This window comes from Maniola jurtina, chromosome 2 (genome assembly GCF_905333055.1).
Source record: "Maniola jurtina chromosome 2, ilManJurt1.1, whole genome shotgun sequence".
Lineage (NCBI taxonomy): Eukaryota > Metazoa > Arthropoda > Insecta > Lepidoptera > Nymphalidae > Maniola > Maniola jurtina.
In genome coordinates, this window is record NC_060030.1 from 3,885,825 (window position 1) to 3,909,994 (window position 24,170).

At 34.1% G+C, this 24,170-nt stretch overlaps 2 protein-coding genes across 6 annotated transcripts in view; one reads left to right on the plus strand and one right to left on the minus strand.

Annotated features, from left to right (window-relative positions):
• The window catches only part of LOC123870097 (solute carrier family 12 member 6), a 346,267-nt gene that overhangs the window by 93,213 nt on the left and 228,884 nt on the right, over positions 1–24,170 (plus strand). The window lies entirely within an intron of this gene.
• Positions 1,240–24,170, minus strand: part of LOC123870201 (monocarboxylate transporter 9-like) — a 34,978-nt gene continuing 12,047 nt past the window's right edge. Inside the window, exons 2-9 of one of the 2 annotated variants that reach the window (XR_006797027.1) lie at positions 19,853–19,979; positions 13,786–14,208; positions 13,255–13,600; positions 12,889–13,036; positions 6,212–6,356; positions 4,074–4,265; positions 2,200–2,439; positions 1,240–1,283 (exon numbers count right to left, since the gene is read on the minus strand). Coding sequence is in view for 1 of the 2 variants with exons in the window: in XM_045913407.1 (XP_045769363.1) it covers positions 2,300–2,439; positions 4,074–4,265; positions 6,212–6,356; positions 12,889–13,036; positions 13,255–13,600; positions 13,786–14,208; positions 19,853–19,979 (1,521 nt within the window). In the remaining variant the exon portion in view is untranslated. Of the gene's footprint in view, positions 1,284–2,182; positions 2,440–4,073; positions 4,266–6,211; positions 6,357–12,888; positions 13,037–13,254; positions 13,601–13,785; positions 14,209–19,852; positions 19,980–24,170 lie in introns of those variants that run through there. The other variant, XM_045913407.1, reaches the window with a different exon arrangement.

Below are 24,170 nucleotides of genomic sequence, written 5' to 3' on the forward strand. Positions count from 1 at the left end.
TTTTTTCAATTAAAAGTCGTTTGTAGTTTGACTTGGTAAAAGTTTGTAGTTGGACTGTAACATAGTCATCGAAGCAATGGCACATAATATAGCACATGATATAGGTACCTTTGGTACTGTGTACATAGTATGGATTGTTTATTAAATAGGTACTGCGATAACACCTCTTTGTTCGTGTCTATTCACATTATGACTAGGTTATGAATACATGAAACTAAATAAATAGTAGGTATAGGAATTCTTCTGTTAATTTCTGATAACCAAGAATAGTTATGAACTTCTTAATTACTTTGACCTAAATGAATTTTAGCGCAGCTTATACTCGTAATATTATTTAGAACAACACTATCAAATTGTAAGTTTAGATAAGTATAGGTGGTACCTACTCTGAAACTAATGATTCGATCCTCAAAATTCTTGCAGTGATATATACTCAGATACCCAGTTACTTTATTCCCGAATGGTAGGTAAAATTTATCATGCGTATAAAGTATTTTTATAAAAAACGTATTTTTCATCAAACTGTGTTTCAGTGGTAATGGATTGACAAATATCATTTCAGGAATTGACTAACGGGATAAAAATAAAAGAGTTAGTTACATACATATTCTACTGGTTTATTACTTCAAATCATAAATTTAATATTATTATAATTATGTCAAGAGATCGTTATCTTAGTGATAATAAAATTATCATAGAACATCAAGACTGACAATATTATAAAACCAGCAACTACTTTGAGTATTACAATAGTTTTACTATGTAAAATAACAAAAACAATAAACTGACACACTATTTATATCTTTTATCTATACCTACTTAGTTATTTAATTTTTTCACTAAACTGTCCAAATAATAATTTTAAACATCCTTCTTATGTCTAAATAGGTATTTACATTAGTAGAATAAGTTAAATCTAATCTTAAATTAATAAATAAACCTAAAGAACACTATAAATTAATAATAATAAAATCTTAGTACGGAAATGAACACAATATTATTATATAGTAGACTAGGGGATGCCCGCGGCATCGCCCGCGTGGATTTCGATTATTTTAAATCCCGTAGGGACTCTTTGATTTTCCGGGATAAAAAGTAGCCTATGTCCTTCCCCGGGATGTATCCCAAGCCTGTACCAAATTACACTAAAATTGGTTCAGCGGTTGAACCGTGAAAACGTAGCAGACAGACAGACAGACAGACACTAGTTACGTAACAGACAGACACTAGTTAGTTAACTACTTAGTATGGATTAGTATGGATATGACTTAAATCGTATTTCTATTTCCTAACAGTTTGCATTGCAATTAGCATTTTTACGAGTAGGCTAACTTAAAAGAACATTTATTAATTCAACAACAATACTATTCTCTAAACCAGTCCCTGTCTTTACTTTGGGTGCTAACATGTGGACACTAACATAGGTCTACATTACATTACATAGGTATTCTCTGAAGGATAAGATTAGAAAAGAAAAGATCCGACAGAAGAATCAAGGTTACTGAAATGGCCCTAACTCCAAATCATCAGCAAGATAAAGTGACAGTGGGGAGGTCATGATTGCAGTTAAGACCATGAACAAGTATTTTACCTAATATGGGGTGCCTTCAAGTCTACAGTAGACTGACAATCTAAAGAGTAGGCAGGAAGCATCTGGATGAAGAAGGTTGAGGACCAGGTTCAGTGGAGCTCTATGGGAAAGGCCTATGTTGAGCAATGGACGTGCAAAGCTGAACGCAATTATCGTTTCTAACTTTGACGAAGTGATATATTTTTTTACTTCTGTAGATGTTAGTCTATACATAGAACATGTTTCGATTGCAAACTCAACATCACGTTAGAGAATAGCACAGTAGAAATCAGGTAGGTAACTTATTGCACCTTACTGTGTCTAAATCGCGCATTCACATGTTAGATAAATTGCATTTTATTAAAAGAAGGCGTTTTTATTTAAAGCACACTTTTCTCAAGATAAAACAGAAAACTAAAAGCGAATCAATTATGCTGCACTTATAATTTTTCCCCCTATTTATGCATAACTTCTAGCGAAGTTTTAACTGGCGAAGTTTTAGCACTTTTTATGAGTTCAAATGGAAACGCCATACTGGCTAAGTGAGGTCATGTATAAAGAAAAGTGAAGAGTTTTCGAAACTGAGTTAATACTTGCACAAGCTGTTTGTACCCACATACGGACAGACATTTCTTTGGGTGATTTCATTGAAATCGATGTCTACTTATGCGCGTTAAGACCTATCAAAAGTTCAGCCTTGATTTGTCCCTTAAATAACAAATAAAAATATCACGTTTGTGGGCTACGCTGTCTACGCTTTATGAATAGTATAATCGCCTCGAAAGTCCACGGAACCACACAGCATAAGTTGCAGACCGCCAACAGTACAAACGCGATTGCGTAGCTTCCTGTATAATCTCGTATGAAACCTGAAAAGATAATAAAGAAAAAGTTATCACTGCCCACATTATAAATGCTCTAGTGTTTGTTTGCTGGTTTTTTGATTTGTCCTTCAATCACGTCGTAACGAAGCAACGGATCGATATGATTTTTTTGTATGGTTATAGTTAAAGACCTGGAGAGTGACATTAGGCATAGGATACTTTTTATCCCGGAAAAACAAAGAGTTCCCACGTAATTTTTAAATAACTAAATCCAAGTCACGAGCAACAGCTACTTAGTTTTTTAATAATAATTTGTAATATAATTTGCAGCTTGTACTAAATTAAACCTTTTTTCGGGATAAAGTTCATTAATGCAATATTTAAGTAGGAACATAAACAATTTTACGGATAAAATTACGGCAACTTTTTATACTTTAAGAAAACTCTGGAGTCTGGAAAGTAAGAGCGATCCATTCGTTTAAGCAATTAGTACTAGGATTTGAAATCGTTCTCGCATTGCTATATTTAAAACTCAATTAAATATCAAACGGTCTAGTCTAGAGACTAGCGGCAGGCTTCAGCCGTGGCTAGTTACCACCCTACCGCCAAAGCCGTACGACCATGCGATTTTACGTTCCAGTACGACGCCGCGTACCGGAACCAATCAGGGGTAGATATCAACAAGTCAGATCGCAGTCAAGGGCTAACTTGTATCGGAGTAAAAAAAATAGCTAGGTACATAATTTTAATTTCAATTAATACCTACTTTAATAACCAATCAAACTGAAAGTGACTGAAAGTTCAATAGCAAGTTAAATTCAAGAAATCTTGCTATTCAACAAGTCCTGAAACGGAATTTCCAACAGTTCCGAATTTTGCTTATACTTAGAACAAGAAAATGTGTTTGGCGAGCTCTTTAATATTAATCGGGAAGTTGCCCAAAGTCTTACAACTTTCCCTACACAGCTTCTGAACAAAGCTACGGTGCCTACACTTATAAAACTTTTATCATAATAATTTTGATAAGGGTACGTGTGAAGCATTATTTACGTTTTGAGGAATTTTCATAAATTATGAACAATGATGTTAATAAAAAGTATTATTTTTTCAAATATGACTTTATGAAAGCAATTTTCTGGTTCATAAACGGAGGGTAAAAAGTTTAAGTTTTTCTCCATATTTTTTATCAATAAAAGTATTTTTTCTTATAATTTTTTTATCCGTGCTTTTTAGGTCGGAAACTAAAATTTTATACTGTCTGTTGTATGAATTGAGATTTTACAAACTCAGTTCAAAAGTTTTATATAATTTTTCTTATCATAATACTATCGTTCAACTAAGGATCGAATACTAAAACACTAGGTACTTAATATTTTAATACTTATTATTTTAATTAAAATAAAAATATCTTCTATTGGTTGTTATGAGTATAATAGACCATACTTAGTATCGTTTCAGTATTTGCTGTATTTTTTTTTTCAAAGTGGGTGTACGGGATGTTGAACATAGCTAATAATATAGTCTATATTCCCTTCAAATTAGCAATATTATAGCTTATGCTAATATTAGTTACAGCAAAATTCTAACGGGTGGAATTTGAATAGGAATTTCCACATTTCAGTTCAGTTCCCAAACTCTTGAGCTATTGAGAATTAATTAAATTAATTACCGATGCTTACCAATCATAGGTCCGACACTCAAGCTAAGTGCTCCGGCCAGCAACATGTATAATCCATAAGCGGGCGGGTACCGCTCGATGGGGACATGGTCGGCCATTACTATCGGCTGTGCTATGTGTACGAGGGAACGTAACGCTCCCAGGATTCCCGTCAGAATTAGTAGAGGGATGTACGTTGTGAATTGGATAAACACTGAAAAGAAAAAAAGGTTCATTTATATTAAACCAGATGATGCCCGTGACTTCGTCCGCATGGATTTAGGTTTTAAAAAATCCCGTGGGAACTCTTAAAAAGTTGACTAGGTCCTTCCCCGGGATGCAAACTATCTCTGTACCAAATTTGGTCAAAATCGGTTGGACGAATGGGCCGTGAAATACTAGCAGACAGATAGACAGACAGACACACTTTCGCATTTATAATATTGGTATGGATGAAGAGATACAATCACTTTCCATCAATCCATACTTAATATTACAAATGCGAAAGTGTGTCTCTCTGCTAGCTTTTCATGGTCCAATGGTATAATCGGGTTTGATGAAGTTTAGCACAGAGTCAGCTTACATTCCGGGGACGAACAAAGGTTACTTTTTATTCCGGAAAATCAAAGAGTTACCACGGTATTCTTAAAGGTCCATCCGTCTAACCGATTCATATGAAGAAAAATTGGTTCTGAAAAAAATTCACATGGGCAACTTTATATCCTGGAAATCCATCTAGTATTATATAAATGCGAGATTATGTGTATTTGTTGGTTTGCTTGTTTATCCTTCAATCACCCCTGATGGATCAACGTGATTTTTGCAAGGATATACCTGGTTAAAGACATAGAAAGTGCATATAGACCTTTTTATCTCGGAAAATGCCTGGAAAATCTAAGTTTACGTTAGGGAAAACCTTAATTGTTTAATTATGAAGTTGGAAAAAACGATATAATTAATAGAAAAGCCAATATATCCCTTTTGTATTCGGAACACAAAAGCTGAGGAATTTTTGGCGCCAGGGCTGTGCGTGATGTAATTAAGTTGTTGTTTTTCCAGACTCCTATTTCAAACAGCCTTGATGAAAAATTCCTAGTTTTCCTCAGGAGATATCTATATATTATATGGAACAAAAAATCTTTCTACCTATGCATGTCTATTAAATATCCCAGCCACATTAACGGCCAACAACGCGATGTTCAACGGCGGTTCCCGTTAAACGTAGATGTAGCCACGATCAACGTACAACGGCATCTGATCTCACTACTTGCCTAGTAGAGTAAGTTAGCTTTGTGCTGAATTTCATTAAAATCGGTTTAGTTGTGAGGCATGAAAAAATAACAAACACGGTTTCGTTTAAATCAACCGAGGTGGTATTTTAACAGTTTTATATTGGTTTTATTGTTTTGAAATTATTTTAAGCAAGGCGCTAAAAGCTACTAAAGGTACTAAAAGTGGTGGTAGGGTAAGAAGTCGGCCTCCTAGTTGGTCAGGAATTCGATCCCGGGACCTGACCGTCAGTCTGACTAGCGCGCAAAGTGAAAGAACACATACAGTCAAAGGCCGTAAGTTGTTTAGCACCTTAATGATCATATTCGCGTTGCACGGTTATGCAGTAAGGTAGGTGTGTGTGTGTGGCGTGTCTATAGAAAAGGGTCATAATTGCGACAGGTTTTTGATGCAATAGTTTCGCGGAATTGCTACTCGAATTATGAAGCCGACCGTACAATACCAAATTGCCACCATCGCCAATGACCAACAACAGAAGGCGGTAGAAACAATTAAACGGTTCAAGGGTAGTATCTTGCCAGGACTACTATATTTAGAAATGAAGGGATGAACGGAGAGAACGGATCTATTAAAAGTATGCTCCTGGAAAAAGCTTATTATACAATCGAAGATTATGTAAATGACAAAAAAGCTTGGATTTGATTCGCTCCAGCAATATACGGCGCTGCAATTGCTTGTATACAGTATGGCATATTATTGTAAATTGTACATTTGAAAAGAGCAACCGCCGAGTTTCTTGCTGGTTCTTCTCGGTAGGAACAGCATTCCGAACCAGTGGTAGATTATTTTGACGATTCAAAAGCACTTGTAAAAGTTTAATTGAATAAAAATAATTTGAATTTGAATTTGAATTTAGAGAGTATGTCTTACCTAGTCTAAATAAAGCAGCAAATAGAGCGCCCGCGTAGAACATGTAGCGGCTGTTCATTCGGAAGAATTGCCCCGACACGCCCAACAGCAGCCTCGCCGACATGTCTGTAGCGCCCCCCACAGCTATAATGTTCGCTATCTCCGCCTGAGAACAAAACATAAAAGAAACGACTCATTTAAGAGCAACTGCTCTAGGCTAAGAGCTTGCCTGCACTGCCGTCTGTTATGATAATCGAGAGAGCCTTGAGTCGGATTTTTCGATTTTTTTTAATCATATTTATGAAAAGTCAAGGTCTTCAAAAGATCTTTAGTCCTATCTGGATTTTATGCCTCTTATAGTTTGCAAACACAAAATATTAGGACAAAATTTTGACCGCCCTTTTCTCAAAACTGCCTTTAATACCGACTGCGGCAAAGGTTGGAAGGAATTTTATAGTCCGGTCAATTTAGACATTCGAAGCTCCATTAATTTACAACCAGCTGAAAATTGGAGAAATCGTTCAAAATATTATAATGAAGATAGAGAACTTTCAAAATTTTATTCATAATTATATTTTGAACGATTTCACCAATTTTCAGCTTGTTGCGTATTTATATAGCTTCACTCGTTTTTTTGGTTTAAATTGACCGGACTATTATTATCTGTTACTACAGCAGTATAATAGTTTAGCGATCTAGTACAATGACAGGTGTTGTTTTCGAACAAAATAGAACGGTCAGATATATGGCAGTGATATGGACCTGTCAAATAAATTACATTAATTGGGTTTATGATTACGGAAGTTGGCGTCCGCTAAGGTGTTTCCGTTTTATGTGGGTCAATGCATTTTCGACTAGACCCAAGTTTTTTCAAGAAAATTATATTTAAGCGACTCCTAGTCTATTTGTTGGAAGTACTTGTCTTACAAGAAGAACAACTGTGTAGAATAGAAACAATGTTTTACTTAATACTTGTTTTGTGTCGCTGTTATTTTATCGTCTTTCCTGTCCAAAGAATTCTAAACACATCATTACATAGTTATATGGTAGGTATCGACTGTAATGTGAAACAATCAGACAAAATTGTAATTGACCGGTTTTTTGCCTTGCAATTTCGTTCGCCTGGATTTACGTTTTTTTTTAATTTATACACAAGGGCTTGGCTGCAATCAGACCTGCTCGCAAATGAGGATGCAGCATAAGATGGAGTGCACATACTTAGAAGATACGAGTACCTATTTACTCTTGACTTGGAGGTACCTATATTAAAATCGAGAGGGAAATGATGCCGGAAAGTTTTAATGATCGCATCAAAATTCTTTCTCAGTGAAAGTCTTTGCGTTAATAATTAAGAGAACTTACATGTTATACTGTCTCGTTTCAAGTTTCTGCGATTTGAGCTTTACTTTAAAATTATTTCAGTCAGTTAGTTTCTCCTTTTATAATACTACCCATATTATAACATAAGAAAGTGCGTGCGTGTGATGTGATTTTTGCATGTAATAAGTTTAAGACCTGGGACTATTATTTTTGAAAATATAAATCTGCGTAAACTAAGTTGCAAGCATTAGTTAGTTATTTTATTTATAGATTAATCATTGTTTACTTTTTACAAAAAAGAAATCCTCAGTGCAAACTCGTGTCAAACATGCTATCAAGATAAGGTATGCTACTTGTATAGGTACCTACCGACTTTACGAAACCTTATGTAATAGATATTTAATCAGTTCTACAGACTACAATCTACAGGGTCACGGTCAATGATCTCATCAAATAAGATATTATATTTAAATACCTAATGGACGAAACCAGCTAAAATTCCAACATTGTTATATTTTTTTATATGTATGTAAATTCGGCAGGTACGTAGAGTAAAAATAGGTAAGTATGCTAACTTAGTAAGTAGGTGGCCAGTTTAAATGTGTCATTAAAATGATAAAACATTTAAACTTATTCTCACGATAGCAGACGGTTATCAATATATCATGGTACATTAAATTTTATTAATATTAAAATAGCATGTTACATCCTATTAAAATATAAAGAGATTCGTAAATTTGGGAATAGGTAGATACCTACAAAATAGCTCGGAATTTATTTCTATAATAAGAATTGATGTCTCAAATTCTTTTCTATACACTAAATTCACAAATGCAGTCATAAAACGAAATTTATCTCTTCTCGTAGTACAACGTTCATAGAGTCATAATGTCTTGAATACCATATTACATATCTATGACCATATTCAATTATTCAATTATTATTATAATTAAATGTGGATTTTTATAGCCTAATTATGTCACTAAGAGGGGTCTCTCCGTCACTCGCTTCATACAAACGTAGTTCCAATTTGAATATTAAGTAACCAAAGTCCATGAAATTTTGCAGACATATTCTAGAAACTAATATCTATGTTTATGGTTTTCCAGATTTCTGGTAAACTATTTAATTTCAAAGTAACGCGGTCTTAAAAATTTACATACAAATCTTTGAGCCCCTGTAATTTTAAAACTACATATTTTTAGAAAAATCTAAAACACCACAGACACAGATATTAGTTTCTAGAATATGTCTGCAAAATTTCATGGACTTTGGTTCTTAATATTCAAATGAAATTGGAACTACGATTGTATGAAGCGAGTGACGGAGAGAGCCCTGTTAATGTATAATCTTGGAATTTATTTAATAGACTTCATTGAGGAAAACTTAAAAACAATTATAAGGTAGCGCATAAAGCCCAATCGCATTTTTCGCTTGATTTATTGTATGCAATAGAGTCTGTCCGAATGCTGGAGCGATTTTTTTAGCGTTTGAAAACTGCAACACTACGGAAAATGTCACTTGTTATTTTTATTACCTCACCTGGTTTTGATACTTTTTTTTATTATTAATTTTTTTTAGTATTAGTTTATCAATAAATGTTTTATATTGGAATCTATTGTCACACGACGAATAAAAATCGCGTGACTTATCAAATTATTTAAATTATTTATTAATCTGGGAACATAATTTTATAAAAAAATTATATGATTACTGATGTAGTCCAGTTTTTATTTATTATTCTGTAAGCATAATGTAATTTAAAAAAAAAACTATAATATGATTATGATGACTCAAGTTTAAAATTCTATTTGCTATTTGAACCTCCATAGCAGAAAACAGGATCAATGCATGGAATAATATTATATGGTCGTATTTGAAATCAAAATATTAAAACAATTTAAGTATTAGGTAATTGCTCTATAATATTATGAAAGTCAAATCTAGAATACTCAAGAAATAATATTTAGGTTGGTATTCACGGGTTTTTTGTTTTTTTAAGCATTGTTACATATTATTTCGTAACCTGTTTGCAATTTAGGTACCGTACCCAAACTGTACTAAATACCTCTGCTTTTTGTCACACTGATCGAATAGCAACTTTTTTTACAACACGTTTTTAGGGTTCCATACACGAAAGATGCTAACGAGACCCTATTACTAAACCTCCGTCCGTAATATTAATACCCGCCCGTCCCGTCCGTCTGTTAGTCAATGGGCTAGGTATCTCATTAACCGTAATAGGTAGAGAGTTGAAATATTCACAATTTTTTTTTTAATAATCTTTATTATGTTAGCAGAACATTATTTACAGACTTTGGTGTGAGGCCCTGCTTCCTGATGAAGTGAAAACTGTGTTTCAGGAGGCAGTGTCTTCCCATAATATAGTGTACAGCACAATATAATATAACCACTTATAATAATTAAATTAAATTTTGTAAAATGTGTATTTCTATTGTAGCTATCAAAAATTTCAAAATGCCCGCCGTAATAATTTAAAAAATTAGTATGGCATTTCTTGCAAGATGGCGCGGAACCCTTCGTATGAGAGTCTCGGACTTGACCAATTTTTAAAAGATTCGTAATCATTGTGTCATCGCACGACCACGTGTCCACTGTCTACATTTTAGAGTAGGTATTTTAAAAGGTTTGAACTGCTTCACCTTAGGTTGGACCGACGACGTCATTTTTATCGGTTTAGTCGATTGATAAATATTATGTAATAATACAACAGATTTTTTTACTATAAGTACCTAATTTAACTTAGAAATAAACACACAGTTTGTTGATGAGTTATCTATACTAATAAATAAAATTGGAGTGTCTGTCTGTAATTTCGAAATAACTACCTAATATAAAGCTCATATGGTTATTTGAACGATAGCACAACCGAATCACACGTTTTTAAAATTTTTGTCTGTCTGTCTGTCTGTCTGTCTGTCTGTCTGTCTGTCTGTCTGTCTGTCTGTTTGAAAAGGCTAATCTTCGGAACGGCTGAACCGATTTTGACGGGACTTTCACAGACAAGTAGAGGATTCATCAGGGTGTAAAATAGGCTACTTTTTTAACCGACTTTCAAAAAAGGAGTTGTGTTTTTCTACCTATGTATACCGAAATCTCCGAGATTTCTGAACCGATTTGAGTAATTTTTTTTTAATCGATAGAGGAACTTTGCGACATTGCCCTATAAAAAATTTAGATTCCAACTCCTCAATCCTGATGCTGCAGGGGATCTGATCACCAAAGTGGATGGGATTTAGAAACTGTCGTCGGTTATAACTTGATATTGAAGGTATATTTACCAAGTAAAGACGCGCGGTACGGATAAACTACTTTTGTCCTGGGAACTCAAAAGTTCCCACGGGATTTCTAAAAACCTAAATCCACGCGGGCGAAGCTGCGGGCATCAGCTAGTCTTACATAAAAAGAAACACCCAGCTCAACCCCTTGTAATGTAGGTACGTAAACAAGGAATAAAGCCGGATTTTCTAAAATTTTCACTGGATACGAAATTAAGAAGATTTATATTTCGGCGAGTCAAGCTGTGGGCGGCTGCTAGTTCCTTTGGTTGTAAAAATAATAGCCGTGCACCTACTTTCGAAAGATACAAGGCAGAACATGTGGTAAATCGTCTTCGATGATTTTATTGGATGTCGCGAACATTCCTCTAATATTCATTACACACACTTTATAGGACGACTTTTTCCATCAATATCTCTTACTCATTCAACAGCTCTTACTTAGCCATAGTTATCAATAATTCTGTCACTAATAGCTGCCCGCGACTTCGTTCGCGTGGTCTTAGGTTTTTAAAATCCTATCAAAGTTCTTTTCCGGGATAAAAAGCAGCCTATGTCACTCTCCAAGTCTATGCAAAAAATCACACCGATCCGTTGCTCTATTGCGGCGTGATTGAAGGACAAACTAATGAACAGACTCACTTTCGCATTTAAAATATGGCTAGTGATTCAGAAAATCTAAATGAACAGAAGTAGGTACAATGCCAGGGTCTGCGTCCGTGTGGATTTAGGTTCTTAAAAATTTCGTGAGAACTCTTTGATTTTTTTGAGATAAAAGGTATAGTAGTATAATAGATGCAACCTATTTCTGTACCATATAAAAATCGTTACAGTGGATGGACCGTGAAAAGTAACAGACAGACAGATAGACACATTAATAAATTAAGTAGGTATGTATTTTATACCTTTGACACAATATGCTAAACAAATTCTTTTTATTGGCTGCATACTAGCTCGAACTGGATTGGGAATCATAGTGAAATAATAAATTCATTTCACTGAATCAGGTTTAAGACACATTAATAAGGAATTTTATATCCAACCTATTTTATGCTCAGAAGTCTAGAATAGGTTGGATATTTATGACAGAAACCTATAATAAATTGTATTACATATCTTTAGGATTATTTAAAATATTTAAGTATATAAAATTTATTCAAATATATACGAATAAAGTGGTCCTGATTAAGCGGAAATATCTGAATTTCTAACTGACAACAGAATGAAGTTTCTATAAAAAATTGAAATGTAAAGAATTCAGAACATATTATTATGTAGGTATATTGTTATTTTATTATAATTAAATGTCCATTCCACTATCACACTATGATCGTCATGAGAATACCTAAGTACATCTGATTAATTGAGTTTCTTTCCATTGATCGAAATTAATGTAATCCATATTTGATATGAAATGATATTAGAATAGATGACCGCAGACTTGTATAATATTGAGCAATAGCTGTAATGTTAAACTATTTACATAAAAGATTGATTGTTTTATTAAATGTGTCTATAGCACGTGTGAAACACGTTTTGTTTAAACAAGTTGATCTGAGTTATGAAAATTAGTATCTATTTGGAGTTTTTATATTATAGAACAGTACCGTTTCTGACGGATAGACAACGCACAGCCTGAACTTTTGGAACTAACAAGGGTAAATTAAAAATTTATAACACCCAGGTGAAGGTTACAGGAATAACTAGAAAAGGGCTGATAACTTTTTAACGGCTGAACCGATTTTCTTGGATTATAGCTAAGAACACTCTCGGTCAAGCCACCTTTCAAACAAAAAAACTAAATTAAAATCGGTTCATTAGTTTAGGAGCTACGATGCCACAGACAGATACACAGATACACACACGTCAAGCTTATAACACCCCTCTTTTTGGGTTGAGGGTTAAAAAAAGATCTATAATACCTACTTGCTTGAAATTTTGCAAGTAGGTAAGTTATCTCTTTAACATAGACTCTAACGGGATCCTTAAAAAACCCAAATCCACGTGGATGAAGTCGAGAGAATTAGCTAGTGTTTTTTTAAAATATGATTTAATTTGATAAAATGTTTTGATATTTACCTTACTGAGATGATTTTTATCCAGAAACAATGGCTCCAAAGTGAAAAATGTGAGATCAGCAAAGAAGGTCATTGCCATTCCAAATATGATATTGTCGTACACCAAGTCCTTCAACAGGGTTAAATCTAAATATTCAGCTACTGTTTGCCTGAAACAACATGAGATAATAAATATTGCGATTTATGATTTATTTTATGCTATGATTTTATTAAAAGTATAAATCAAAGAAATTGAAATTCAAGTAGATAGGTGCGCCTCTACGATTCTTAAAGTTTCACTTCGTCATTTTGGAATTCAAATGATATCCTTTAGGTTTTACCTCAAAATTGATACAAGATTTAAAAGGTGTTTATATTGATTTATTACCATTTGCCTTCCTTATTCTTGATAATAGGCATCGGTTCCACAGCGATGCTGCCAAAATTTCCTAAACTAGACACCGAAGCTGCTTTATACAAGTTCTCCATATACACATTGTCGTGGGAATTGAATTTACTACTGCTATTTTCACTTGGTATTAACACAACAGGAATACTCAGTCTTCTTGAATCAGTTAGCTTAGGAATGAATAGAAGGCCAGATTCTTTGTGGCAATCTGTACAGTTTTTCGTGTACAGATTTTGAACTGATTTTGTTTCCTGCTTTGTGATATTGCTTTTCAAAAAGTCAAATTTGTCGTTGTCTCCATCACATGCTGGTGTTGGTGGTATAACTGGAACATTAAAATGATTCAATTTTTTAAAAGTCATGAACTAAAATTAGTATTAAAACTTAATTCTAGCAAGATTCTTATTATGAAAACTTAAGAACTTTTGCAAAGTTAGGAGAACGTCCGAGAAAGTTTTAACAAGTACAATATAGTAAGTTGTAAGATGTGAAGATAAACTTTGTACTTACGAACAATTTTTTCACAGGACTTTATTCGCTTCACCATATGCCATTGTACAGGGTGCATTACGAGAGCACCAAATATACTATGCGCAGAAATGGCACAAAGAATCGCTAAAGTCCCTCTGAACCCATACTCCGTTATAGTAAACTTGATGAACAATGGGTACACCATCGTGATCATTCCAATTGAAGCCTTACACAAACTTAAATAAAGCACTTTTTTCCTTGTGAAGTAACTGTTGAAACTCGTGTAGGATACGGGAATGAGTAATCCCATTCCCAAACCTTGTAGAAATCCATTAGTGATGATCAACTGTGTTGTAGTTGTTACAAATATAGCAAGGAATGATGCTAGCGTATATATGAACGCGCCAATCAAACCTACTTGTCGCAGAGATAGTTTTTTTAAAACTATATTCGATGAGAACCCTGAAACAAAAATATTTTCTTTGCATTATATTTTAAAAAATAAGTATAAGATAACAATCGCACCACGTAAGTAAAAGTAAAGTAAAATAAAAGTAATAGTAAAATAAAAGTAAAAGTAATAAAATACGAGTATATTTGAAATTATTTAAAAAAAATATATTACAATTAAATATTATAAATTACTCAAATATCTACTGATAATAATATTCTAATTTAAAGCTCCCACAATAAATTATTATCCTTATCTATACACAAAAAGCATTATATTACAATTTTTTGTATATATTATTTCTAAAGATGCAATCTCAAAAACATTGTTTTGACGAGATCAAAATCAATATTCAAGGTTAGTGGTCAGAAATACATTTTATTTGCACTAAAAATGCATTAGGAAAACCGTAACTTATATTTGAATTAGGTTTTGCTAATTTATTTAAATTCTAGAAATATACATCGAAATAGATCTAAGTACTTTGAAACATTCTCGAAAAATTAAAAAAAAAAATAGGTTGAGATTTCAGGAATTGTGTATTTCCTGAAATCGAAATAAATATTTTTGTCAGCAAAAACGCTTTTAGTACCTAAACGATGTTGTAATGTTGGACAACTAGACAAATTTTCTAGACCGAGTAGACAAGCAAGATGATTCGAATACTTAACAGAGCTCTCTCCGTCACTTACTCCATACAATCGTAGTTCCCATTTCATTTGAATATTAAGCAACCAAAGTCCATGAAATTTTGCAGACAGAAACTAATATCTGTGTCTGTGGTGTTTTAGATGTTTTAGATTTTTCTAAAAATATGTAGTTTTAAAATTACAGGGGCTCAAAGATTTGTATTTTTCTTTAAAAAAAGGCCCAACTTTGTGCTCGTTTTTCTAGACAACGAAGCAATTTAATGAAATTTGGAAAAACCACAGACCTAGAAAATTTAATGAATATTATGTAGTAAAAAAATTATCGTTATATATTTTATATTGTTATAATTATGTGGGAACTACGAAAACCAGAAATTACACCCAGAAATCTTGAAAATTTCGTGCTGTCTCGATTTGTGCAAGCGGGGTGGTGAAGTGCGGGGGACGACACGTGAAACTGACAGAAACTGACAGTCTAAACACACGGGCCACATTTAGACTGCACCCAACTCCAAACTTGTCGATAGGTCTAACTAAATACACTGGTACATTTCAACTTGCGTTAGACGTATGCGTTACCTACTCAGACGTTGCCTGTAGATAAAAATATGTCTCATGTTTGCTGGCAATAGCGCATGCATCAAACCCTGCAAGTTGCAACTCTCTTGCAACCTATTCCTCACGCAATACGCACAGCTTTAATATTATAATTTTTGACAATGTATACTATATGTAATGCCATATCACAGGTCACTCTCTGATTTATTGCTAACAATTTACTTCCAAATGCAAAGAAATCTAAGTGTGTTGAATTCACACTGCCCCATAATGACATAAATTCATTGATAAATAATCATATGTTGAAAATAAAGGAGAACCCCGTGTTTCTCGGTATAATGTTAGATGCAAAGCTTCTATGGAACACCCACATATCAACACTTGATGGTAAACTCAGCTCTGCTGCTTACACTGTTAGAAAAATTCGACAGGTACTGACGTGGAAACTGCAAAAATTGTATATTTTGCCTATTTTCACTGTATTATGTCTTACGGACTCTTGCTATGAGATAAAGCGGTAGATATTGAGAAAAAAATGTATTACAGAAAAGGACAGGACGTGCAATTTATAATTTAAAACCGCGCGCTGCCATACAATAAAAATATAAGGAAATAAGTACCTTATCTATTATCTTATAGTAGCTTCTAAATATATTTACAACTAGCTAATGCCCGCAGCTTCGCTCGCGTGGATTTAAGTTTTTAAAAATCCCGATCCTTTCATTTCCCAGAACAAAAGATGCCTCTCCGTAATAGCCCGTCCCCGGGATGCAACTTGTTTCTGTATCACGTAAGAATATTTAAACGGATGATCCTTTTCAAATCCCGAGGGATCACCAGGATTTAGGAATGCAATTTCTTACAGCATCAGGGTTGAGGTCAACGACAAAGTGTTTACTTGGTATAGATACCTTCAATATCAATTAATAATCGACACTTTTTAAATCCCATTAGCTTTAGTAGTCAGGTCCCCTGCAACATCAGGATTGAGGAGTTGGAATCCAAATTTTTTATTGAACAATGTCGCAAACTTTCTTTATCGATTAAAAAAACTACCCAAAATTACGCAGTTAGGTTACCTGCCAAATTTCATAGTTTTGAGTCAACGGGAAGTACCCTAGAGGTTTTCTTGACACACACGACAGACAGAGAGATAGACAACAAAGTGATCCTATAAGAGTTCCGTTTTTCATTTTGAGGTACGAAACCCTAGAAAACGTAGGAACGGCATTCCGAACCAGTGGTAAATTTTTCGGACCATCCAAAAACACTTTGAAGTTTACCTAAAAGTTTACAGGAATAAAAATTTATCATTGTATTCCATTCCATTTCATTCTATTCCATTCTGTTCAAAGATAAATAGATAATAAAAATATTTGTCACCGAAACAATAATTTACGATACATCAACCAATATCAATTTTACTGATGACAATCTGACTATTACCAAAGTGAACGACTACTATAATATCTATTATATACGACTAACATAATATGTATTATAAATTGTGTGCCGTTTGCATTCTCACTAGGTTCTCATTAAGTTTGTTTTATTTGGTTAAACTTTCTGGCATTTATATTGTTATGACGTTTAATTGGCAAACAGTCTGTTTATTGGCTGAAACTCAAAAATTCAGCCAATCACAACAAAGAAAATATTGTAATAATGATTGATGCAGCTTTCTGTAATTGAAAACAAAATATTTGACATTAACTTGAATGTGACAGTGTTTTCCGAATAGGGTTGCCAGAGGCCCCGTATTTTACTGGTTACCCCGTATTTCAGGATACAGAAACCTGTAATTATGAAAATAAAATACGGGGCAAATAAAACTAAATATTTTTAGGGTTCCGTAACTCAAAAGCAAAAAAGAACTCTTATAGGATCACTTCGTTGTCTGTCAGTCTATCAGTCTTTCCGTCTGTCCGTCTGTCCATCTGTCCTTCTATCCGTCTGTCATGTGTTCATGAACAAATATTAGTATTTTCAATTTTCAAAGTAAGATAACTACATATATCAAGTGGGTTATCATATGAAAGGGCTTTACCTGTTCATTCTAAAACAGATTTTTATTTATTTTTATGCATATTTTTTTAATGCATAACAGTTTTTGATTTCTCGAGTAAAATGTCGGAAAAAATACCCGAATACGGAACCCTCGGTGCGTGGGTCTGACTCGCACTTGGCCAGTTTTTTACAAATTCAGCAGGAGCTGGCTGGCGAAATCAAACACTGACGTTATGTCCAGTAGAAAGAATATTTTCCTTTTGCGGCAATGCGTAGCCGAAACCCACTCGATATTGATCATGGTCGTAGCCAAGGCGGCGGGGCTTGGTTTGAGGATGTAAGCCTTTTTTTATACAAGTTAGCCCGTGACTTTAATCTTTTCTAGTGGTAAGTGATGATGCAGTCTAATTTCTTGGCCGTTAGGGCCATACTAACCATATAACTAGCCATGACCGAAGCCTCCCACCAGACCAGAAATTTCGAAATGGCGACTGCGCCTGGGAAGCCGTCAAAAACCTAAGCCTAAAATAATACTTACACTATTTCTTGCATTTGCTTACCAATTTTTTTTTGGAAATATATCAAACATTTCGCGCTCACTTCACTCGCGCTTTGAATTTCTATTACTTGGTGTAAACCCCGCAATTTCGTTTGCATGAATTTAGATTTTTAAAAATTCCGTGGGGGATTTTCCGGGCTAAAAAGCCGCCTAAAAAAAATGTCTGGGATGCAAGTTACCTCTGAATAGTAAGTACCAAAATTTTGGTAAAGAAGATGGGCCGTGAAAGGGTAACAAATAGATAGGCAAATAGATATACTGTCGTATTCGTAATATTAGTATGGATAGGAAGCTTTAAAAATAAAATCTTGCTATGGCTACACTCGTTTCCCTTTCATTTTAATTTTTTCTGTATTGAACCAAAAACACTTACGCTCACTGCGCTCGCGCTTTTTTATTGTTGTATTTTATCTCACTGTCAAATTGAAAGGCGAAATTCCACTAACCAGGTAATTAGCCCATAAAGTTGAGCGAATGTTTTTTTCCTCATGACAGGATTCAGTTCCGGCCCTAATAAAACCTCTCCCGCAATCGATTCCTGGCTACGGCCATAGTATTGATACTGTGAAGGTGGAATTACAAATTAAATGTAATTTTAAGTTGAAATGAGAAGATTGTATGCATGAAATGTATAACATTTTGCTTTACAACACTAAGAGTTTTTAAAAGCTATTTAAATAAATAAATCTTTTATTTAAAACCACATTGCAAACACAGTTCACCAATCAAGATACGGCAACATACAGCGAAAAAATACAAAACTTATAAATAAACTGAAATATCTAAATAGGCTTTCCATGCATTTCAGAGAGAAACACCGCCTATATATATATTCTTCAAATACTTCAAAATTTCAAATTTCTTCAAATCTAAACCCCGTATTTTTGATGGTGGTAGCCTGTAAATCAAAAAGAGCCAGGTGGCAACCCTACTTCGACCTAGACAGAATGAAAAATTGTTTTCATTACTCGGTATGCCTACTGCCATAGTGTGACAGAAAGTGTGACGGTAGTTGTGACCTCTGATTGGCCGACTCTCTTTCACTATTTGCTAAAATTGATGATTGCAACAACAATTTTTTCTTTTTTGTAATCGAAAACAGAACACGGACGTCAAACAGGTTGACTAATTGCAATCATTTCTGACCGGCTAACATTGTTCCGCTAGTGGCTCAAACTCACTGTCGCAGCAAGAACATGGTAAATTCAGCCAATCACAGCAATTTGAAATTTGGTTATCACAAATGTACCGATCTAGGAACCGAGAATGCACGAACCAGGGCAGATAGAGATAAGAACAATAATATCATACGTAGGAAATCGACGGGGGATCGTTGGCAAGGATAGCCTTAAGTCGCAAGCAAACAAGGCAAGTTTGGATAATCAGCAGAGTTTGTAGACAATGTCAACATGGACACACAAATTCCATTAAAAGCTTGATACCAATTTTGAGAGGCTTTGGAGTAAAGTTTTTCTATATTTGGCTTAGATTGAAAGTAAGGTCAAAGGAAATTCTCAGCCCTACTCGAAACATTATAATTAGAATCTGATACGGACTTTGAGACGTTAAAAGTTGGTTAGAATCATTGGTTAGAATGAACTGTTTGTCCGTTATTAGACAGGATATGTACATATTATATGGGTACCTAATTCAGTGTGGCGCCTAGTTTAATGTTCGAACATCGTTGGGGCAAAAATAAGTAAGATTGCGTGTCAACTAATCGTCTCCGTAATATATAGCTATGCCGCAAAGTAAAACAGCATCGACTGGTATTTTAATAAACGAGGTCTTTATGGTGTAGTTTAAGAATTCTTATGGCATTGCTCCATAGTTATTAAAAGGAACCTACACAAATTACAGGCAGGTGTTGCTAGAACTTACCAGCTATAGCAAGGGTGACTTGAAATACTCCATAAACGACGGTAACTGCGCCAGTACCAACGCCGAGTTCGTCCAAAAAATCATTGTAAATAAATCCGAAAACGGGTTGATGTGCAGTGCCGGCAATCTATAACAATACATAATAAAGATCATCATCATCATCAACACATCACCGTTCCACTACTGAGAACGGGTCTCCTTTTAGAATGGGAAAGGCTTGGCTATGTCATAGTCCACCGTGCTGGCAAAGTACGGAATGACAGGTTTCATAATAATTTCGAGAACTTCATGGCGTACTTGAGAAACATGACACTTTGGTTTTTTGTCTCATACAATACTTGTTTTATTAGTATTGATGATAGCTATTAATTACTATAGGTTTTATGTGTGGCGGCTATTTTGGAAAAGAAAAGAAAATGGCGGGCATGTAGATACTAAAATATTCAAACCCCTTTAGTTTCATTATTTATCTAGTGTTCTCAAATTTTATTTTTGAAATCTAAATTGTATTAATGTTTCAGCATACATTATAGTAGATTATGCAACATGGGGATAATGTAATGTCTTACGTCACGGGCACCTGGATAAATCCCAAGCGAACGAGGAATTTTAGAGTAACTCCCGAGCGTAGCGAGCGTAGCGATAACTAAAACTTTTTAGACGCTACATTACGCCCATGGGCTTTCCATACAACATTACTGCTCGGCTAATTCATAGGAATGTAATGACGTATATTACCTTTAGAATAATAGGTCAGTAATAAGACATTCTGGGGCGAGTGGTGTGAAAATTATATTACACAGTATTACCTAATATTTAAAAGTTCACCTAACAAACGGCGTCATAATTACTTTTCCAATTATAAAAGAATGCTGCAACATTTCCATAAATAATTTACATTATAACCAATTAATATAATGTAAACAAGAAAACTGATACAGTCTAGATAAAATATTTTAAGAGATAGAAGATCTTAATATAAAAAATAGAATGTTTAATTAAACCTTCAATACTAATACATACATTATAAGAATTTATTAGTTCCATTAAACCAATAGCAAGGTTAATGTTTATATTTAAATAGGTTGAATGAGTTTTTAGTTAATTAATTGTTTGTTAAATTTTGCGTAAACTGCTCCTTTTTCGAGATAAAAAATTGATATTCTTAAAATTTATTAAAACATTTAAAAATATGACTAGACAGATGCCTACCGAATTGATAAATATTTTAAATTATTAAACTTTATGTTAAATTAACATATAACAAAATGGTGATGAGATTCAAAATGTCAGTCATTATGATAAAAAAGAGAGAAAGAAGCCAATTTTTAAACTAACAAACTATACGATTCAAATGATATTCTGACCTAGATTTTTTATAGTATTTTTGTTTACAACCACTGCGGATGTGTCGCCTTCACCTGAATTTTTAAAAACGTTTCCACAACCCATTCAATGAATATGTATAAAAATTCCGTACTAGTTTATTTATCTCAGATCAACATCAATGAAGACCATTCGCCTCAATAAACGAAAGTATTTGGACTTGTACTCGATCAATCAATATTTATATTAATTTCGAAACGACATTTAGAGTAGGTACAAAGTTATATAAAATTGAACGTGGTTTTTATCTGTCTCGTTCACCGAATTCAAAATAAGGCAAAATATATAGTATCTACTATCTATACACCTACCAAGACATCATGTCACCATTTTTAGCTCACTCAATTATTATCCAATTAGGAAAAAGCTGTAAAAAATGCAATATATCTAGCATTCTAAGCAATTTAAATTAAACTGTAACTCTCTGTTAGTACGTCTCTTTTTACAATAACGCCCAGTCAAGCTTCACTTGACATCTGCTGAGCGGTGAATCACGGGAGCTCATTGTTTTACCACTTCTATATCTATTCTAATTCCTTGTTACACCAAATTTTTTATCCTAAGAAAAAGGTTCTATCATTTTTTAAATCTGAATCTACGCGGATAAAGTCGCGGGTATCGACTATTCTATAAAAATGCTTTGCAATATACGAAGGAGAGCAAAATGTCAAAAGCAGATCCATTAGGAGTCGTCACTGGACGGTTATCATTGATCGGAAATGAAGACTAGTAGAAGCGAAGATAACTTTTATTTGTCTAGTTTCTATATAAGATCTAACCGTTTATATCTCCGTCCATAGCCTATAACAGTCCACTGCTGGGTGTACAGGCCTCTCCCAACGGAAGGGTTTGCCCATAATCACCACGTTTGGCAGACGTGTTGGTGATCGCTGTTGATGGTAGCCATAGCACAGAAGACGCGGCTGCTGCCCGTTCTAATATTCCCTTAGTCGTCTCGTACGACACCCTCGTTATACATAATATATGATACAGTTATTACCGAACCTTTTTTATAGGTAGGTACTTACCATCGATTTTGGAGCGCCTACAGTGATTACAGTTGTTAAAAAAAAAGTCAGTATCAACACAAAGTACCTACCTAGGTAGGTACAATTAATTACAACCACATAATTTGTAATAATAAAGTAAATCTCGTAGGAAATATTTGATTTTCCGATATAAAAATTATCATACTATGTCCGCCTTCGAGATGCAATGTGCCAAATTTTATTGAATTCGGTGTAAGTGTGTAAACGCAACAAATAGTCAGATAGAGTTAATTTCGCATTGTGGCTGAAACATTTTAAGAATTAAGTAGCTCATTTTTTTGTTCGTAGAATCAGCCTGGCTGTTCAGCTTGGAAATATAGCCGCACCATTTGGTGATCATCATGCCACGAGAACGTGACTTGTACCTACGCTTATCAGCGATAAGTTTTATTGAATTACTGTTGAAGTAGTTATAACAAAGTTATGAAATAAGAAGTTATCAAAAAAATGAGGATCACTAAAGTTATCTTAAGCACGATACCCTAAAGTTGACGATCACGAGACGTGAAATACATACAACAGACATACTATCTACGAGTAGTAACCCAAATAAATAACTAGACTTATAATAATACTAGCGACCCGCCCCGGCTTTACACGTGTAGTTTATTACAATTTTCACAGGGATCTCTAATTTTTTTAAAAATAAATAATAGCCTATGTCACTCAAGGCTTTCTACTGGTGAAATAATTTTCAAAATCGTTTCAGTAGTTCCAGAGATTACCTCCGATAAATAAACTTACAACCTCTTTATTAAATAAGTATAGACTAGCTTATGCCCGCGACTTCGTCCACGTATACTACACAAATTTTAAACCTCTATTTTACCCCCTTATGGGTTGAATTTTCAAAAATCCTTTCTTAGCGGATATTTACATCATAATATTTATCTGCATGCTAAATTCCAGTCGGATCCGCCTATTGTGCATTGATAGATCAGTCAGTCAGTCAGTCAACTTTTCCTCTCATATATTTAGATTTCCAGCTGATGCCCGCAACTTAGCCCAAAACTCCCATTGGAACTCCTTGATTTTCCGGGATAAAAAATTGCCTATGACCACTCTCCATGTCTTTAATTATACCCATGCAAATATCACGTCGATCCGTTGCTTCGACGTGATTGAAGAACAAACCAATAAACTAACAAACCAACACACTTTCGCATTTATAATATGGGTAGTGCAGATTATGTTCTCAAAAATTTAATGAGGATCACTAAAGTTACGGTACTCTAAAAGTTGACGATTACGAGACATGAAATACCGACATACTATCTACGACTAGTAACCCAAATAAATTACTAGTACCTAGCTATCTTCTTATAGTGTAGACTGTAGAGGTTTGCTGGGTCATTGACTATTCTAACGATGTCAATAAACTTGATATTCATGTTCGTAAAGTTATCTATCTATAAAGTACTTAGATATTAGCACTTAACAGGGCTCTCTCCGTCACTTACTCCATACAATCGTAGCCCCAATTTCATTTGAATATTAAACAATCAAAGTCCATGAAATTTTGCAGATATATTCTAGAAACTAATATCTGTGTCTGTGGTGTTTTAGATTTTTCTAAAAATGTGTAGTTTTAAAATTACAGGGGCTCAAAGATTTCTTTGTGAATTTTTAAGACCGCGTAACTTTGAAACTAAATATTTTAATGGAAATCTGGAAAACCACAGGCATAGATATTAGTTCCCGGAACGTTTCTACAAAATTCCATTGAGTATGATTGGTTAGTACTCCAATGAGAGACGAACTACGTTTGTATGGAGCGAGTGACGGAGAGAACTCTCTTAAAACTGTAATTAGACGATTTGGGCACTTACATCAAATATAATATATGACATAATATGCATTAAAAAATTTAATAGGAAGAAGTA